Below are 20,234 nucleotides of genomic sequence, written 5' to 3'. Positions count from 1 at the left end.
TTAATGGGGGAACAAATCATTCCCACTTGTATAGAGAGAATTTTTTAAACCCCAGCCACAACCAGTCTGGGAAGGCTACATCATTTCCTGGGGCACTTATGGAAGGCTTTGAGATCTAGCATATGGAGTACATGCCTATCACCACCATCTTGGGGTGACTTAGAGAGGAACGAAGGTGCTATTGGGTGGTCTGATGTCTGAGGCTGGCTCCCATAACACCGCTAGTAATACCTCATGGTGTCTCCTTTAATGTGCAGGACTGAAAATGGACAATAAGATGTTTCAAGAATCACTTTATCCCATATAACTGAAGGCAGGCAACGGGGTATATAGTGTAGACATGGAGCTGGGAGGGATGAAGGGTGAAACCCCTCACCACTAACTTCGTGACCTTTACCTGCTCTGAGTCTGTTTCTTTCTTCATCTCTCAACCAGCATTAATCATTAATGATACCTGTAGTACCCACCTTCTAGGACTGTGGCGAGTCAAATGAGATAAAAGTGTGGGCAAAGCACTTTGTAAACTTTGAAATACCATAGAAATGTTTGTCGTTGTTATCATCATTGTAAATGAGCTGTTAGCTGAATGATGTTACAGTAGGGCTTTGTGACTTTACGGTGGGATTTAGTTCAATTCAGCAAGCCTTGATTAAGCATGCCTGGGCTGATACTTGGTACTTGGGACACAGACAAAAAAATTGTCCCTGCCCTCAAGGTTCTTATACTCTCTGGGGAAAAGTGACATGTACATATGAGTAAATATAAAATATGGACAAATGTGAAGTCACTGATTGGGATGGGTCATGCCACTTCCCTAAACATGACTGGGATGTTGATACCATAAACTAAGGGCCAGAATGGTTAAGGACTAGACTGAACCCAGCTAAATAACACAGCTAATAATTAGATCAAACCAGTCTTCTGACTCCATCTAGTGTGCTTTCTACTATAGCACGGTGCCTCTCTTGTTCTCAGGGACATTGCAGCTAGCCATTGTGTCCAATTAGTATCCTCTTGGTGGCTTTTGCCTCCTCCAAGTAAGGAAGTAAACATCACTCTCCAAAATGAGAGCACCGGCCCTAGGCCTAATTAGGCTGGCATATGAGAGACTTTTTTAAAGGAATTGGGAATTGACTGACTGGTGCCCCAAGGCTTGGAAGGGTAAGAGAACAAGATGACTGCCTATAAACTGTATCAAAATGGATTGTGCTCTGTTCGCTGTCTTCCTGCCTCTGTCTTCTGCAGACCTGTAGCAAAGGAAAAAACCACAGGGGCCTCTTAATATCCTCCCCAAGGCTTGCTGCAACTGTCCCCAAAGAGCAGGCTTTTCCTGGCCCTGTTGCCATAGAAAAGGAAAGTCCAGTAGCCTGGACCTTCCCTGGAGGAAGGACCTGGAGTAAACTTGGTGTTGTCATACAGTATAGCCATGGAAGCCCTGCTGTGGGAATGAGAGATGAATCATGGGGGGCTGTGAATCTCTTATAGGAAGGAATCAAACGGGGCAAGATGAGAATCGGGTGGTGAGGATGCTCTGTTGCCCAAGGTAGCAGCCATTTCAACACTTGTTTTTCTGGGTCCTGTAACAAACGTGTGCTGAAATCACTCAGGCAGTATTATTTAAGAGCCTACTTTATGTTCACAGTACCGGAGGAGAATAAGAAATGGTCTCTATTACCAGTTAGCATAAGCAATTAGAGAACGGTTAAATGCCAAGAGGTATGATACTGATTCCTTGAGTTTAGAACAGATTGGTATGGACCGGGATGATGAGGAAAGGGTTCTTAGAGAGTTGGAACTTGACTTGGTCTTTTAAGGTTGAACAGGATTTAGTTATGCAGACAGAATAGGGTGGGAAGTGAAAGAGAAGACATTCCAGGCCAGAGGGACAGCACAAGCAAATACTTACTTAAGGAGTAGAATGTGGTGAAGACAGACTGCCTGCCTGGACAAGTGTGTGTTTTGGGGAGTGGTGAGAAATAGTTCAGGGTAAATGGATGTTAAAGGGCAGCTAAAGATGAATAAGAGGTGGCACAGCGGATAGAGTGCCAGCCCTGTAATCAGGAGACTCATGTTCCTGAGTTCAAATCCAGCCTCAGACACTTACTAGCTGTGTGACCCTGGGTAAAGTCACTTAATCCTGTTTGCGTCAGTTTCCTCATCTATAAAATGAACTGGAGAAGGAAATAGTAAACCACTCCAGTATCTTTGTCATGAAAACCCCAAATGGGGTCACAGAGTCAGACACAACCGAACAGGAAAAAGTAGATTTTAATGGATTTGCGCTGGATTCTTCCTCCAATGCTTCATTGTGGTATGGGGGGTATTCAAAAGTAGGAACTACCAAGCTGGGAGGATTTAAGTCAAAAAGGTCTAGTGATTTTGTATGCTTTGTGAAGACACGCCTGCCCAAGGGGAGAGGGACTCATTGCCAGAAAATACATCCTTGTCAGTAAAGGGAGCATTCCCACAGAAGAAATCATGTGTGAACTCGGGGAGTGGGGAAGGAGTGGGTAGTGAAAGACGACAGACTGGGGGATCTTGAAAGCCAGAGAAGTTTCATAGGGTAGGAGGATTATAGGTTCTCAGGCAAAGACAGTGACAGAATCATAGGGTCTTTATGGACTTGGAAGGAATCTCCAGGCTCGTATAGTAACGAATGATACATTCACTAGGAAATAAGGCAATAACCCAGCTGAATCAGGGACTGGCAGTCATCATCTATGCTGATCCATACCCTAGGGAGGCCCTAGTCACTCACCTCTGCTCTGTCTCTCTTCCTTAGCGCCTCTGGACCAGCCCAGCTGCAAGGCCCTATATGACTTTGAGCCTGAGAACGATGGGGAACTGGGCTTCCGGGAGGGTGACATCATCACGCTGACCAACCAGATTGATGAGAACTGGTACGAAGGCATGATCAACGGCCAGTCAGGCTTCTTCCCCCTCAACTATGTGGAGGTGCTGGTCCCACTACCTCAGTGAAACGGCTGCTCTCCACACCTCCCTCCCTGTCCTCCCTTCCTCCTCCTTTCTCCTGTTCCTCCCCATGATGAGGAAGGCCAGGCCTGATCTCCTGCATTCCATTTTGTTCCTGGTGACACCAGTCTCTCACTGGAAGACAAATGGGATAGTATTAACCCTGCCCATGCCAGAAAGGTGTCAGATTATCTGGACTGGGTGTCCCCTCAACTCCATCCTTCCCAAGGATTTGGTACTTCCTGAGAGACCTCAAGGAGCTTGCTGCCTCCTCTCCCTGCCCCCCACCCCCCCCCCACCCCCCCAGTCCTTTGGCAAAGGTTCAGGCAGCAAAGCCCCTAAGTCCTGACACCTGTGATCAGGCTTAGCCTGCCCTGGGAAGACTAAGCAGTGGATGCTACCTAGTTGAGTTACATGTTGAGTATAGGCAAAGAAGGATGAACCAGTAAGTTTTAATCAGTGTAGGGGGGGCGGGTCTTGTGGTGTTTATGGTGATGGAAGTGGAGAAACACAGTTTGTTTAAATCACCTAGGTTTACATAAGACACTAGTGACCACCCAAGCTTTTTTTGGTGGGGAGGGGAGCATCCTCCCTCCTTTCACCTTGTACTCCCAACTTCCATCTCCAGACTTTGTCCCTTCTTCATTCCCCCTCCATTTGCTGCTTCTGAGGGGCCTGGGTGGACAGGACTCATTTACTCAACTGACTCCACTAGCCACGCTCCCCCTCTCAGCCAGTCCCTCGACTCTCAGTTGGGACTGGACTTGGCTGTGAGGCTCCCATACAAAGGGGTAACACTAAGGTGCTCTTTGAAACACTAAGCTTCCTCTCTAAATGCTTCCATGCCTGAGCAGCCATTGCTACCCTGCTCTGGCTCCCTACCGAGGAACTTTCAGAGGCTGTCCCTCTGTCTTTTGAGGGTTGCCTGGTTCCCCAGTCCACAGCCATAGAAATTCTCAACCTCTCACCCCTACCCCAGGCCCTAGCTATCACTTGTTCCCACTCGTTGAGATCCCCAAGTTGACTTGGAAGATTCTGCCCCCTTCTCTGAACCAGACTGGGAAAAGACCTGCACTGCTGATAAAGCAGTACCAAGTGTATGCCCTGGGGCCACAACCAAGAATCTCCTAAGAAATGGTCTGTGTGGTCTTTAGGGAATGGAGGAATACTGTGGAAACAGCTTCATCTGCTCTGTTCTTCCCCTGCTGGTCTGATTGCTCTCTTTGCTGGCTGTGGCCAAAGGTTGGCAGCTGAGTCATTGGGCCACGGGACCAAAGCACAGGAAAGCCAACCCCTTTCCCCTGTGGGGCTGGCCCTAGCGTGCCTTGCTTGCTTGCAGCCTTCTTCTTGGAGGTTGGAGGTTAGGACTTGAGCTGGGATTGGGGACTATTCCTGCAGGTGCCAGCCAGGTCCCTATGGAGGTCATGGCCCTCTTGCCTCAGGCTCTGCTGCCTTAACTGGCTGAAATAAGAAATTTGGTATTCTCTCTGTCTCTCTCTCTCTCTCTCTCTCCCTCTCTCTCTCTCTCCCTCTCTCTTCTCCTCTCCCCCCCTTTCCCTCCTCCTTGGCAGGAGCTAATGTTAGTTGTGGCAATGTAGGCCAGGCTTTGGAGACTTACCTATACTATGGTGATTTTGAGGTAGAAGTAAGAGGCAGTTTGTTCCATGGTCTGGCTTTTAAATTCTCCTCAGATTTGCGTCCTTCTGATTCCAGGAGCCCCTGGCTCAGCCACAGCCCATTGCAGGCAATGGGTCCCAGATCCCTTTAGCGATGTCCCCTTGTGGCTTCTCTGACCAGAAAGCTAAAGTTTTGTGTAGACACCACCTCCTTGACAGCCTGAAGATCACCCAGGGCACAATAGACTCCCCTGACACCCCCGGGCCAGCTGGGAGAGGGGGAAGAGCATGACAGTTGGGGGCCAAGCCCTAAGAAACAGGCACAGCTATGTACAACCCCCACCCAGAGAAGAGCATTGCCCTGTGCAGCCCAGCCCCACTACCCTCCTCCAGCAGCACTTCTGCCCCGTGTCATCTCCTCAGCTTCACTCTTCTAAACACAAGAGTTATTGCCTCGTTTGCAGACACTGCCTCCCTCTCTTTGCTCCTCTTACCTGGCAGTGTGACAGATACAGAAAGCAATGTATCCTTTTAACTTTTCTTTTAACTGAGCATGTTGATGTATGTTTGTTACTCATGTGGCAGCTGCTATTACATTGGCACTGCCAGGGTCCTCCTTCCCCACAAAACAAAACATGGGACCACAGGGGCCAGCAGAGGCTCCCGCCTCTCTGGGTTGCCAAGCCCCCAACAAGCCAACCTCCTCCTTTGAACGGTTAAGCACAAAGAGTTTGATGAACTGAACCCTCTCTGAGAAACCTACCAGACTTCACTGTGGCACCCCTTCCCTGTCCTGGACTCTCCTTTACGATTTCTCTCTCATCACCTGTTCCTTGCTGCACCTCCCTCTTCCCCTGTGTCAGTGTCTCCTGCCCCCACCCCATCACCTGGTGCTGAGCTATGTCAGAGTTGGGACCCAGCTTCCTGCCCATCAGGTATTTTCCCTCCTCCACTCATCCCAGTGGTCCTGTACCAATTGGGGGCAGGTCCCTAGGGTCCCGAAGACTCTTGGGCCAGCCCCAGGAGCAGCAATATGAAATAGCTTCACAGGACCCAGTAATGGTAGAATTCCTATAGTCCCAGCCTGGAGTCCAGTGGTGCCACTTAGGTCTTCACAAGCCTTTTGGCTTCTATTCACTCAGTTCTAGACTTGAGTATGAAAAGGAGAGGATGGAGGTGTAGATTAGCCATATCATCATCATTCCCATAGGCCACCAGGAGCCACCATTGCATTCAGTTGGGGGGAGGTAGGGGAGCAGAGTGTCTTCAGATGATCAATATAACTTTTGTTACAGTTTCTCCTTTGTCTAGGGCAAATCGAATTGTAATCTTGATTTAAAAAAAGTATTAAATGTTTTCTCTTTCTAAGACCCTCTCCTTTACCTTTCATTGTCTCTGGTAGGAAATATTTCAGAATTTTTTCACTAAGCAAGCCATTCTGGGAATTCTTTGCCAGAGAAGGCGCAAAAGGAGAGTTAGCTGGCAGCTTGTGAAGTTGTCATAGGATTTAGAAGTAGCACAACTTCATTCTGCAGGTGCCTGAGGTCCAGAAAGATTAAATGCCTGCCCAAGGTCATGCAGTTGGGATTTGGAGCCAGTGCTCTTGCTACGTCACACTGTTAAACACCAATGGTCAGTCAATAAGTGTTACGTGCCTACTATGTGCTAGGCATAAGCTGGGGATATAAAGAAGTGCAAAAGACAGTCCCTGCTCTCAAGGAGTTCAGTCTAACGGGGGAGTCAGCATGCAAACAACTCTACACAAAAAACTATAAACAGGAAATAAGCAACAGAAGAAAGGCCCTAGAATTAAGAAGGGTTGGGAAAGACTTCTTGGAGCAGGTGGGATTTTAGCTGAAATTTAAGGGAAGCCAGCAGATGAAAGAGCATTCTAGGCGTGGGAAAGTCACTAAAAATGCTTGGAGCAAAGAGCTAAAATAGCTTGTTCACAGAAGAGCCAGGAGGCAGCATCGCTGGACTGAAGAGGCTATGGTGAGCTGAGGTAGAACACTGGAAGGGAGAGGGGGAGTTTATGAAGGCCTTTGAATGGCAGGGTATTTTATATTTGATCTTGGAGGTGATAAGGAGCCAGTGGAGCTTATTGTAGCGAGGTGACAAGGTCAGACCTCCTTTGGAAGATCATTTTGACAGCTAAATGAGGAAGGACTTAAGGTTGGCAGGCTATTGGAATAATCCTGGCACGGGATGAACATCTAATACTAGGGTGACAGCAGAGCCAGAGGAGACAACGGGGCATACGTGAGATGGTGTGAAGGTAAAATCGAAAGGTCCAAGCAATAAATTGGATGCGGGGGGTGAGAGGTATCGAGGAGTCGAGGGACCATGCCTAGCTTTTGAGTCTGGGAAGATGTGGTGGTACCCTCAGCAGCAAATAGGGAAGTTTGGAAGTAAGGAGGGCTTGATGGGACTTAATGAGTTAAGTTTTGGACGTACTGAGCTTAAAATGTCCACAGGACATCCATCTAGTTTGAGATTGGCATAGAGATGATAATTTAATCTGTAGGAGCTGATGAGATCAAATGAAGGGGGGAGAAGAAAAGGAAGCCCAGGACACCCTTGCTTATTGGGCATGACCTGGATGAAGCTACAACAAAGGAGCAGTCAGGAGGACCAAAAACCTAGAAAGAGTATCGAGGAGGAGAGGGTGATCAACCGTGTTAGACTGCAGAGAGGTAAAGGAGGGTGATGGAAAGGCCATCAGACTTGTCAATTAAAGACATAATTGGTGACTTTGGAGAGAGCTGCTTTGATTGATGTCCGAAGCCAGATTGTTGGGAGTTGAGAGTGGGAGGAGGAAGCACCTGCTGTGGATATCCTTCTCCAGCAAAGAAGGGACAGTAGTTAGTGGAGTTGGATGGAGACATAGGAGAATCTGTAGGCAGTAGAGGAGCAGCCAGATGGGGAGATGTTGAAGGGAGAGTGGGGATGATAGAGGGGGCAAACTCCTGGATGGATGAAGTGTGATGGGATTGTTTGTGCACGGATGGGCTGGCCTTGGCAAGAAGGGCTACATTGTTATGTAAGATGGGGGTGGAGGAGCAGCCAGTGGCAGGAGTCATTTGGGCAAGTCAGTGGACAGCCTCCATTTTTAACGGCCAGCACTACTCTGCCCACTTTATAATGTTGCCTTGATTTGTGGTACTGTGCTGTCCAGAGGCCTTGACTCATGAGCTCCTTTATTTGATTTTAGCCTCACACCATCACTGCCTGTGAAGCAGACACGTAGGCCCATTTTAGAGTCACAGACACTGAGGCTCAGAAGTGAGAAAGCAATACTAATAATTCTCATTTTTATGGCAATTTCAAGTTCACAAAGCACTCTTCTGATGACAGGCTTGTTTTATAAATGGGGAAACAGGCCTCGTCCTGGATCACCCCCAGCTGGTAAACATGAGGCAGCATGATGTAGTGGCCAGAGCAGCGGGATTGGAGCCAGGACAAGCAGTCTCAGGCAGTTGCTAGCTGTGGAACCCTCAGCAAGTCAACCTCTCAGCTTCAGTTTCCTCACGTGTAAAATAGCAGGAAGAGCACCTATTTCTCAAGAGTTGTGGGGGATAAAATGAACTAATGCATGTAAAGCATCTGTAGACCTTAAAGGAGTATACGGAGGGGCCAGCAGGATTCGAACCCACATCTTCTGACTTTCCACTGTGCTGTGGCCATCAGGGGCTAACTGGTTCTGCAGCTGCCTTGCTTGGCATACCTGTTACACCCGCACTGCTGTGTGTCCAGCCGGCAGCTCTGCTGAAGTTTGCCCACTGAAATGGCTTGAGTCCCTCGAAACACTACTTTCTAGGTTCCAGGGAGGCCCCTAAGCCCTGGGCCTGGCTTCCCTCTGACAGTCAGAAATACTGGCCGAGAACGTGACGCGGTTATTTCTCTTTTTTCCACTTTACTGTCTGAACACTACCATTGCACAAATAAGTTACACCTGAATGAACTGGCACAGCAACAACTGTGCCCCCCCACCCCCAACCACTTACATCCTACAGCCCAGGGCCCACAGGGCAGGGGGAACAGAGACACTTGACATGCAACACAGCAAAGAACTGGAGAAACACAGACAAGCCTGGTCTGGCTCCTCTAGATGTGGCATCTCCCCAACCCCCCATCCTTAGGGCCAGACACCTTCCCACCTTGAGGGCAATGGTCAGTAGTACAAAGTAACTGGTCACCCCCATTAACAACCAGCTCCTGCCTCAGAAGTTTACATGGTTCACAAGTTCACAGAGGCTGGCTGCCTTTGGGCTGTGGGGCATCAGTTCTCCCCGCCTCCCTTTAGCACATCAGAATCCAGAAGCTGTCTGGCCTCAACTGCTGTTCTTAAGGAGACAGTAGACCTGTTCCAAGACATGGCATAGACCTTGGTCCTTCGGTGTCCTGCTGGCCAAGGAGACCTGAAATGAAAACCCAGCAGTTAGGGGATCAGGCCCCCCAAAATTCCTGAGAACACTTTCTGGCCCATTCCCACCTCAAACTTTGTATAGAAATATCCCCAAGCCTGAGTGACAAGTGAGGGATAAATCTCTAACTCTTTAAGCTCAGAAAATAGACTCAAGAACGTTGTGGCTTGCCTATGGTCACACAGAGCTACCACCCCTCTCAGCAAAATCATGAGACTGGCCTAACAACACAGGAGCTGATCATCTCATTCCTACTAAGGTATAAGCAAGAACTTGGAGCACTGCCCACCAGCGGTGCTTCCTAGTTTAGGAGACTGCAGGAAAAGCACAATCTCAGGAGTCAAGAAGGGATCTACCAGGGGAGGGGAAGGCAGCACTCAACATCCTCCCTGGTAATAACAGTGTTGATACGGCACCTGAAATTTTACAAAGTGCATGTAAGGTAGGTGCTGGCATTGTCCCAGTTTTATGGAGGTTGAAGGAGGTTAAGGGGCTTGGCCAGGTTCATGCAGCTAGTAAGTATCTGAGGCTGGATTCAGACTTGGATTTTCCTGACTCCAGGTCCGGCACCAGCTGGCTGTCCCAGTTTTCAGAGTAATGGAACAACAACTCTCAAATGCATGCCACTGGTTTTGGTATAAACTACAAGTTACATGTGTCTTAGGAGTTTAGCTCTCCAGTGTGAAAGAAATCCTTACATAATTCAAACATACCTAGGTCACAATCAAGTCCACAAACATGCAGTTACACTTGGGAAGAGGCTAGAGAGAACCATTAATTCGTTAATTCATGAATTAATTTGTGAATCTGCCAACTGCTTGCTTGCCACTGGAACTCTGGCCTCCAAATCAAGTCAGCAAATACTGTGTGCAAGACACCATCCTAGAGGCTGAGAGCGCGCCATAAAAGTAGAGGTGCATGCTGGACTGGGGATGATTCCTTCTCACCTTCAGCTTGTCTAGATAGGTCTGCTCTTGGTTCCACAGGTCTTGAAACTTGACCACATCTGGGGCTCCTTTGTAAAAGTCCACCAGCAACATCTACATCAGGCGGTGGGGATGGTAGGGCCAGAGTGAGGCAGGAAAAAGTGTCAGTACCAGTCAGCTCCAGGCCTGGGAAGGGCCCAACCTTTCTGGAACTGTGAGCTCCAGGGCTAGCCTGGGATTCTGGGACCTAGTGAACTCTTTCCATTCACAACCTCCTCCCCTCTCCCCCCATACATCAGACCCCAGGTTTCCAGGCTCTGCCTTTCACCTGATCTCCCCAGATCCTACGGTCTCACCATTTCATGGAGGATGTCATTGGTCAGGAACCCATCCTGGATGTATGTCATCTCTACCTCCATGGGGATCCCATAGTCATTGGGCCTTTGCTGTAGAAAAGGGTAGGCTTGGATCATCCCCCCATCCTCCTCCACCCACACCTCTTTCTGAAGAAGCCCAGTAGAAGGCTGGATAGTAAAGTAGAAAGAACGGGAGTTAGTGGATGTGGGTTTGAATCTCAGCCCTACTACCTATTTATACATACATATTGTATGTCCCATTAGACTGTAAGCTCCTTGAGGGCAGAAGCAAACCATTTCTGCTTTTTCTTTGTATTCCCAGTGCTTGGCACATAGTAGGCTCCCAATAAACACTGATTAGATTAACTGAATTGCAGGATTGTAGCCTTTTAAGATGGTCTCTTAAATCATCAAGTCCAACACATTTTCCAACACAAGCTTGTTTTCTAAATGAGCAAACTGAAGTCTGTAGATGGAAAATTACTTGCCTGAAGTTCTACAGCTAGGAAGGGGCAGGGCCAGAATTCAAATGCAAGTCTGCTGTGAACTCAGTGCCTTCACTGGCTACGTGACCTTGGACAAGTCACCTGTTTTTCTGCCTTGTTTCCTGGTGATCTCTCCAGCCCCTCTCAGTTCTAACATTCTGTGAGTGTGGAGGCTGTGGCTGTTGTCCCTACCATTCCAACTCAGGGCAGTGACCCTGAGGGATCAGTCAAGCAAGGGCCATCCACTGAAAGATGTGTCTGTCCCCTTCTGGAGTCAAATTTCCATTCCAAACCCCGCCTCCACGCCCCCCCTCCCCAGCATTCTCAAGGTGTTACAAGGTGACTCCTTATTGGGGAGAGTTCTGCACTACACTCATCCATTCTAGTTATAATTACAGTGTTCTGTGTAATTCAGAAGGATGAGCTATAGCAGATTGCATGCCACCTTGGGAGGGATGGGGAGAAAATTTAGAGCTCAAAATCTTATGGAAGTGAATGCTGAAAACTAAAATAAATTTTTTAAACAATTTCAGATGGATGAGGTCACCAGTGTCGGTAGATGCTACAGGCCCAGGAGGGAGGTGGCACCACCAGCACAGTGAGGAAAGTACTGGTTCTAGGATCAGAGGATGTGGGTTTGAATCCTGGCCCTCCTTAGGACCTGTGTGGCTTCAGAGAGAGGTTAAACCTCTCTCCAAGTGTCAGGTTTCAACTCTGTAAAATGAGGGCACTGGACCAGCTGGGCTCTGAGGCCCTTTCAGCTTGAGCACTGTATGATCTCATAAATATGCCCATTCCTCTAGTGATGCGCCTCTGCACGACAACCCTACTCAAGCCATGCCAGCAGTGTTTACTGTCCCCATGAGACAGGTAAAGGGAAGGGTCAAAGGAGGTGGATGACTTGCCCATGGTCAGAGCTGAGGGTCAAGCCCAGCTCTCCTGACTCCCACGTCCAGTGATCCTGGGGTCAAGTATGTCCTGAAGCCAAGAGAACTAGGTTCAAATCCTTGTTCCAACACCTGTGTCTCTGAGCACATCATCTGACCTGTCTGAGCCTCCATGTCCTTATCTGTAAAGTGGAGGTAAAAATACTTATCCATCCCCCTTCACTGATGGGAGACTGAAGACAGCATTTTGGGGGCCTTTGGGTGCACTGCAGAATTGCAAGGAGTTGGAATGCCAGTATTCTGGTCAACTGAGGCACACCACACACAGTGTAGAGAGGGGTCACCAATTTTCAAAGTATTTCTACTTAACAGAATAATGTGCTTTGGAGAATTCAGAAGGCCCTTGATTCTTCTTTTGCCCACTGTTCCCCCCCCCCAGTCCCTCCCCTAACATAAGATCCCCATGTTCTGCTCTGGATTGGCAACCATTACCTACCTCTGGTGGTGGCATCACCCAAAATGGAGAAATCTTGGACTCAGGCCCCTGGTTTCCAGAGTAATAAGGGGCTGGGAAAAGAAAAGAAAGTGCTAAAGTCAGGAAGAAATTGGGAAGGAGATGGGCTTGGCAATCACTCCCTTCTCTGCTACCTGGGTTGCTTATTTCTCATGCCAAGTTCAATTATTAAACCAGGCCTGGTGGCATCCTGGTCTGCATTAGTCTTCCTAGAAGCTATATAACCCCTCTCTTTCCTTCCCCCCCAGCCTGGGCCTCCTGGGTACAAGCCTCAAGCTGAGCTCACCGCAAACCAGGGCAAGGCAGGGCTGGAAGCTGTTGCTGCTGCCCTGCAGCTTGAGCTGATAGTCCATCTGGGCATCGATGTCCTGCAGGGAGGGCAGGGCTGGGCTGTAGGGGTGACTGTGGTACCAGCCCACCAGGGACAGGCCACGAAGGAACAGGCTCTGGCAGATCTGGGGAGGGTAAGGGGATGAAGGAGACAGAGATAAGACACACAGGTTCACCCTACCCACAAGGTACACACCCCCTACCCAAGAGGTACGCATGGATACACATATATGCAGGGCATAATGAAAAGGGCTGCACTTAAGAGTCAAGAGACCTGGGTTTGAATCCCACGAGGTGTGGGGCCATGGGTCAGTCACTTAACCTCTGCCAGCCTCTGTATATCCACATCTAAAATAGAAATAATGATCCTGGGACTATCTATCTCACAGAGGGAATGTAAGAACATGCATTAGGAAAAAGTCGAATGGAAGTGTTGGAGTCAGGAGAGACCCGGGTTTGAATTCAGGATCTGCCACTTTCTATGTGTCTTGGGGCAAGTCACTTTTCTTGAGTCTTGGTTTGCTGATGTCTCTGACAAAAATAACACTTGTAATGCCTTCCTCACGGGACTATTTGATGAAAAATGCTTTGTAAGCCTTAAAATTCTATATGAGTTGTTATTGTCATCAACACACAAGCAAACACACACAAACTACACACATGCCCCCTCATCCCCTCTTCTACCCATCGCCAAATGCCACCAATAGATGTTAAAGGAGTTGAAGACAAACTAGTCCCATTCCCCTGCCCCCAGTCCTACATTAGGCCCACCTCCTCCTCAATGGCAGCTGCTGTGTCAGCATCGCCCAGACGGCTCCTGCAGGGGAAGGCTCTCAGCACCGTTAGCACTGCCCAAGGTGGGACAAGAAGGGGTATCAGAGTGGGTGCCAAGAGCTGCTGGGCTTTTCCAAGCCTTCCTGCCCTCCCCAACCTTTCCCCTGGCTTAACAGGTACCCACACTGGCTGTTGGTGTCCCAGCGACCTCCAAGGTAGCCCACGACCTCACTCCTCGTCAGGTGGCTGTGGAAGTCCTGGGACCAGAGGATGGGGACAGGGAGGATCAGAGGAGTAGCCAAGACTTGCACTACTGCCACCAAAACCAGTTCATCAGAGATGCCCAATAGTCAAGTCATCATGCCCCCAATTCTTCCTCCCCTCCCCCTCTGCAGACCTTGGGCTCTGGCAAATCCCTGGGCAAAATTTAAGGAAGCCCTGGTCACTATCTTTAATTTGTGTCCCAGGGCAGGGCCAGGCCCCACCTCCCCTGGATGAGTCTGTCTTTGGGGATTTCTCTGATCCTCTAGGGCTTTACCAGAAGCCATAACTGCACTGGGGAGAGGGGCAGAATAACACTCATCACAACTGTCCCCTTATATAGGTCATGGAATTTCAAAAAACCTGATCTAGCTAAAATATGCCCAAGCTCCAGCTTCCGGAGTCTGTGGGACACATCCTGGCTACTCACGCCCTCCCCTTCTGGACTTTGCACCCATGTCAGCTTCCACATGTCTATCCACTGGGAACGTAGGAAGGAAGGAGGAGGGTCCAGAGAGATAGAAGAAGGAGGGGAGGAAGTCTGAGGGAACAGGGGAAATCAGAAGGCTACAGGGCTAAGAAAAAAGACAAGGCAACTCCAAAGGGACAGAGGAAGAGACCCAGGGGGACAGAAAAGAAAGGGAGGAGAGGCTCAGGAATACCCAGGAAGGACAGAAGCAGGGAGGCTCAAGAGTACAGAGGCCAGACTGCGGGGGCCACACACCAGTAAAAGCAGCACGTTGCTAGACACGGACACGTTGAAAGGCTGGAACTTGTTGATGGCTGTGAAGGATGTCACCTCGACGAGGGTATGCGGATTCCTGCAGGCCCAGGAGCCCCCACAACCTCAGGCACAGGTTCTTCCCTCCCATGGGGTACAGCCCCCAGGGAAAAAAAGCCCCCACCCCATCCCCAGCTCAAAGCCCTTCAGCCTCTGCCCGGGAGCTATAGGGGGTGCCTGTGCTGAGAGCTTTAGGCCAATGGTTTCCTTGCCAGGACTAGAGCAGGATAGCAGGGCTAACCTGGCCAAATCCCGGCTGCCCAGGGTGCAGTATCGGACTGGCACCCGGCCCTTGTTCTCCGGCCGCTTCCCAGGGGGTCCAGCCTCTGTGAAGGAAAATGTGGGGGTGGGGAGAGGAGAGAAGAATCAACCCTTGCCGTACCCCTATACATAAACCCAGCTCTCTGGGAAAAGGACTGGGTCAAGGCTGGAGAACAAGACTAAGAAAAATCAGGCAGAGGGCTGGGGAGAAAAAGAAATCAGATCATGAGGTGTGGGGAAAATCGATGCAAATTTTACACACCACATAAAGACAATTTATAAAAATTCTTTTACTGGGTAAGTGGGGATGAATGCCTCATTTCTACCCGAGAACACTGTGTAGATCCCACCCAAAGGTTTTTCCAGTCAGTCTTTTCTTTGGCCCTTACGATCCCACTCTAGAAGGTCGAGAGGATGGGCATGTTATATACGAGGAGACTAAGGCTGAGGGATGATGAGATTTGCCTAAGGTGACAGTGCATCAGGAACAGAGCCAAGCCTCCCATCCCAGACTTCCCGATTCCCAGCTCCAGGATCTTGCTACTCTCAGAGGGGCCCATACATACCTGGGTTGGGAGACTCTGTCAGGACTTTTCCCAGCTGCTTCCTGCCCTTTTCTTCCAAGAAAACCGGGGTTGAGGTTGAGGCTGGGGTCAGCATCTTCCCTTCCCGTGCCACTGCTGCTTCCTCCTCTTCTTCCTCTAACAGTTCTTCCTCCTCACCCTCGCTGACCAGGCTCTATGTACATAGAAACAAACAGAGCCTGGTCATTTAGGCAGTCCAGAGTCAGGCCTGGAGGCCTAGTGGAAAGGACAATGGACCGGTAGTCAGCAAACGGGAGTCTGAATCCCAGCTCTGCTGTTTACTACCTATGTGGCCTTGGGAAAGGTCCTCGGACTTTCTGGGTCTCAGTTTCCCCATCTGCAAAATGAGACAGCTGGCCTAGATCAGGGGCTCTTAGGGGTCTATGAACTTATTTTTAAAAAATATTTTGGAAATGTTTTTATTTTTCTTAAGTTATTTATTTATTTTTAGTTTTCAACATTCACTTTTATAAGACTTTGAGTTCTAAATTTTTCCTCCTCCTCCCTCTCCTCCCCAAGGTGGTGTGCAATCTGATGTAATTTGTTTCCTTTCTAATCTCGTGCATTTTATTTTATGTACTTTAATTATTCTGAGATGAGGTCCGTCCGTAGGTTACATCAGACTGCAAAAGGGGTCCAAGACACAAAAAATGTTCAGAACCTTTTCCTGGGACTCAGATTTCTAAGGTCCCTTCCAACCTGAAATTCTCTTAGCCTAGTGCCCCCTACTGGCTACAATAAGCAATGATGCCAAGAGGGCTAAACCAATGATCTTTGAACCAGTGCCATTTCTCCCACTTCAGTGTTCAGTCCCTATCCCTGGGGCCCTGGCTCTAGCCTGGGCTTCTGTGGCCCGCCCCCCGCCAGGCGCTGCTCTTCTGGTCCTTTCTGCTGAGGTCTTCAGAATGATATTCCCTAAGAATCCTAACCCATCCTGTTTCTATGGCCCTCCAAGGTTTCCATAGCACCTTCCTCATAACAACCCTGAGGTCAGTAGTTCAAGAATTATTTTATAGCTAAGAATGTCTATCATCTTCTAGATGAGGAAACCAAAGTTCATAAAAGTTAAGTGTCTTGCCCATTAAGCGTCCCAGCTGAGATCCGAACCCAGTTCCAGTGTGGACTTCCTCCTCTCAAGCCCAATTCTGGTCACATTTCTCACCCATCTATGGCTTCCACTGCCCCCAAAGTCTCCATTTTTCAAAGGGTGTTTGAAGGCTTTGATTAGCTGGCCCCAGCCTCCCTCTGCAACCTCTTCTCCCTCCCTTATCCTGTAGTTCCCTGAGTCTTTGCTGGCCTGGACTTTGCCTAACCCCTTCAAAATATTAAATTCATTTGCATCTCTATGGGTTTAACCAAGCCATTCTCTCACATCCTATTTCTATCCTTCAGGCCCACCTTTAAGAGGTCTGACTTGACCACCCCCCAGACCCCAGGGATCTCTCCTACTTCTGACATAGTCAACACTTACTATTTTAGATCTTTGTTCACAAAGGCTGAACCATACCAGGGGGATTAGGGGAATGGTTTGGAGAAAGTCCAGCAAAGTCTTGAGTGATTGGAATGGATGTGTTAATGTGGCAATTAAATGGTAAGAGTACCCATGTTCAAATCCCAACTTCTTCTTTTACTATATTCTCTAAGCCTGTTTACAACTGGGGGTAATAATCCTTGCACTCTGACCTCCGACAGTTGTGGTAATCTGTGAAACTGCTATAGAAATGTGAGATATTATTGACGGAGAAAGAAAGGACCAGTTTCACCCAGCCCCCTCAGCCCACCTCCAGTTCAACCTCACCTCCTCTGCAGCAGAGGGAGCATTGGGCTGGTGCCGTTTCAGCCAAGTGGCCTTGTACTGGTCCAACTTCTGCCCCTTGTACTTGACCGAGGCCCACCCACAGCCTGACTTCTTGGCTGGGTTCACCAGCTTCTTGCAATAGGTGGCCCAAGCACTGGGTGAGTTGAAGACCTGGCCAGTCTCTTGCCAGGTGATCTTCCCATCTGGCAGGAGATCCCCAATGAATTTCTTCCCCTGGCATGGGAAAGGAAGGGAAGAAGAGGGGCAGAAGGAAGGGACAAGCCCGGAGTAAGAGCAGTGCTTTCCTGTAGTAAATACGGGACTAGCCCCCAAACTCAACTCCAGAATTGCTCCACAGACAGGAAAACTGGGGCTCAGGTTGAAGAAGACACTCGCCCAGAGTCCTATTTCTAAGCAGTGGCCGGGGGTGGTGGTGGTGGTAGAGGTGCTTAGAACCCAGAGGATGGACGGGTCGGAGGTGGGAGGGCTGTAGAACCAGAACATCCAACCGCCCTGCCCTGCCCACCCCACCCAGCCTCATTTTATGGACCAGGGAACTGCAGCCCAGGGAAGGGCGGTGGGGTCGGAACGGTGCTGGGTGCCCGGGCTCTCACCAGGTAGTAGATGGAGAGGACCCCGGAGCCGGGCTCGATGAGGGCATCTTTGAGCAGCACCCGCAGCGTGATTCCTCGCCGGGTCAGCACGCAGCCGCGCCCGCCCCCTCCCGGCCCACCGGCCCCACCGCCCGGGCCGCAGCCCGGGGCTGCCTTCTCAGATTCCTCGGGGTTCTCGGGGCCTGGCTCCGGCTCCTCCTCTTCCTCCTCCAGCGCCTCCTCTCCGGCGAGGCCGGCCCCAGCGGGGGACTGGGGATCTAGGGCTGAGCACACGGAAAGGCAGGAGGGAGCAAAGTGGGCATGGGCGGAGGCCCAGGCTGGGCATGGGGCACACTGGCGAGGGGCCGAGGCATTGGGGAAGCTGCCAAGGGGGTGGGGAGGCAGCAGTGGGCGTGGGGATGGGGGGGCCGGGAATGCTGGGGTGGGGGTCGTCAAGAGCCAGGCCAGGTCTGTGGGGAAGGGCTCAGGATCCCGGGAGAGGTTGGACCAGGGCTAGAGGGGATCCAGGCGAGGCCCGGGCGAGCAGGCGGGGATGGGGAAGAGGAGGCCCGGCCAGGACCCTCGGGGGCCGGCCTTGGGCTGGGGGGGCGCGTCCGTGGGTCCCGCCCCCGGGTCCGCACGCTCCTCTCTGGACCGGGGCTCCCACCCCCGGCCTGGGTACCTGCCATGGCTCGGCCCGGCCCTGCCCGGCCCCTCCGCTCCGCCTCTGCTCGCCCGGCTCCGCGCCGGCTCCGGCTGCTTCCTTCCCGGCACGTGACGCTGTTCCGTGTGTCCCCGCCCCGGACCCCGCGCCCGGCCGGAGCGAGGAGGTGGGGTGGAGGGCTCAGGGTGACGGGCTCCCGCCGCCCCCCTCCCTCCACCACCCCCGCTCCTGGGCGAGTGGATCCCGCCGGGAAAATGGGTAAACTGAGGTACAGCCCAAGCCCAGCGAGGGTAGGGACGGGAGAGAGAAGAGGGAGCTTGGAGCCAGACCCCTCCCCCACCCCACTCCCTCCACCCACACGCTGTCCCCACGCCTTTAACTGAGCACGACCTCAAAGCCTGCGTTAGGGGCCGGGCGGGTGAGAGCTGCTAAGGGGTCCTCCCAGTCTCCAGGCGCCAGAGCCCATCTTCCCGGAGCCCCGAAATTCCCCGGCTCTGATTGGTTCCGAAACCGCGGCCACCTGCCAATCGTGGCAGAAAGCCCTCAGGTACGGCCCGATCGCTCATTAGGAAGCGTCTCCCTTTTCGACCAATCAGTAGCATCCATAGACCTCGAGTAGCCAAACAATCACAGCTTCTGGAACGGCTTAGCCAATCAGCGACCACGCCACCTACTGACCCCGCCAATCCAGGCGCTAGGCAGGACCCATTGCTGAGGGTTTGACACCTTCCCGGCTCACGTGGCACGCTCCGCTTGCTCAGCGGGGGAAGGAGGAGGGGTGGTGGTCGTGTGCTTGGGCACACCCAGGTCCGTCGATGGCCTGGACTTTTATCTCTTGCGCAGCTCAGGTCTCCAGCCAAGTTCAAGTTCCTCATTTCCCACACTTCTACTCCCTGAACAATCCAAGCCAGGGTGCTTCTGCTTCTTTCTTGTCGTGGTGTAAGGGCAGAGAGCGATCCATCCCTGGCCAGGGCTGCTAAAGTCCATTGCTACTCCCCGATCTCCTGGCCAGACCCCTCCCGCCCAAGCGACCCCCGTGAGAGGCCCATGAGACGCTTCCTATTATGGAGTCAGAAGGCACGCCTTGTTAAAAGTGAGCCTGAAGCAATATATACATTATAATCCTGACCGGAATGCCCAGGGACTGTAACACCCATGCTCTGTTCCCGGGGAGCTGGTTCTGCGTCTCGTTCTAGCTCTTTGCGTGACCTTTAAAGAGGTCATTTCCCCCTCTCTCAGTCGCAGTTTCCCCCCTGTCAAATGGGAAGGTTTTCTAAGGAAGTACCTTCCAACTCTGACAGGCCCCTGCCCCAGGGTCTGTCGAAGTTAGCCTCTCAGCCCCAGTAAAATGAGGGGTCGGACTGGATGGTCCCTAAATCCTACAAAACGGTGCTGAAAGATTCTGCATCAAGGTTCTCCCTGCTCTGTCACTGCCCCCCGGAAGTGTGGAAACAGGGATTGGGATTTTTTTCCCATCCCTACCGTCTCACGTTGGAACTTTTCAAGGAATCGTTTTGTCTTTTTTCAAACAGGTTTCATTCTGGGTAGCAGAAAGAGCCTTGAAATGGGCGACCTGTTACTACGGGAGTTAGCCTCTGTGGACCTTAGTTTCCTCTTTTGTTCAGATGGGGAATATGATCCCTGACCAGCTGACAGTAATCTGTTCCTCTTCTGACTTCTCATAATATTTTCCTTGGACTTATTTATAAGTTCTTTTGAGTCTGGGTTGCTATCAGAGCTTTTTAAAATGAAGTTAACATCCTGGTCAAAGACCCATAGTTTCCAAAGGGAAGTGATGCAGGAGATTTCTGCAGAAGGATCAGAGCTCCTTTGCTCTAGATTTTGAGAGCATGTCTTCTCATTCCCCCTTGTATCATAGTTACTTTCATACATATCTTGATTCCCCTTAGATTGTAAACTCCTTGAGAACAGCCCCTATGTCATTATCATCGTTGTAACCACAGGGCTGAGCTTAGGACCTTCCAAACATAGATAGGTAGATAGATA

At 50.6% G+C, this 20,234-nt stretch overlaps 2 protein-coding genes across 4 annotated transcripts in view; one reads left to right on the top strand and one right to left on the bottom strand.

The window, feature by feature from the left end:
• The window catches only part of SH3GL1 (SH3 domain containing GRB2 like 1, endophilin A2), an 84,475-nt gene extending 78,518 nt beyond the window's left edge, over nt 1-5,957 (top strand). For both annotated transcript variants that reach the window (XM_036735538.1, XM_036735529.1), the window contains exon 10: nt 2,783-5,957. In XM_036735538.1, the coding sequence (XP_036591433.1) occupies nt 2,783-2,979 (197 nt within the window). In that variant the 3' untranslated portion in view covers nt 2,980-5,957. The remainder of the gene's footprint in view (nt 1-2,782) is intronic.
• Nucleotides 5,958-8,485: 2,528 nt separating this feature from the next.
• On the bottom strand, nt 8,486-18,511 carry MPND (MPN domain containing). Of its 2 annotated transcripts, XM_036735482.1 has the most exons (13): nt 18,246-18,511; nt 17,585-17,847; nt 16,971-17,204; nt 15,155-15,326; nt 14,569-14,653; nt 14,271-14,367; nt 13,470-13,542; nt 13,283-13,359; nt 12,468-12,636; nt 12,164-12,234; nt 10,296-10,385; nt 9,961-10,053; nt 8,486-9,007 (listed from the first exon to the last, which is right to left on the bottom strand). In XM_036735482.1, the coding sequence occupies exons 1-13, from the start codon at nt 18,250-18,252 to the stop codon at nt 8,921-8,923; spliced, it is 1,518 nt and encodes a 505-aa protein (XP_036591377.1). In that variant the 5' UTR covers nt 18,253-18,511; the 3' UTR covers nt 8,486-8,920. The 2 variants fall into 2 exon arrangements, with proteins under 2 accessions (XP_036591377.1, XP_036591384.1); XM_036735489.1 differs by lacking the exons at nt 8,486-9,007; nt 9,961-10,053; nt 10,296-10,385 and adding an exon at nt 11,585-11,849.
• Between the last annotated feature and the right edge of the window lie 1,723 nt (nt 18,512-20,234).

The sequence above is a fragment of the Trichosurus vulpecula genome, chromosome 1, assembly GCF_011100635.1.
Source record: "Trichosurus vulpecula isolate mTriVul1 chromosome 1, mTriVul1.pri, whole genome shotgun sequence".
Taxonomy (NCBI): Eukaryota; Metazoa; Chordata; class Mammalia; order Diprotodontia; family Phalangeridae; genus Trichosurus; species Trichosurus vulpecula.
This window is presented reverse-complemented; position numbering and strand designations above follow the sequence as displayed.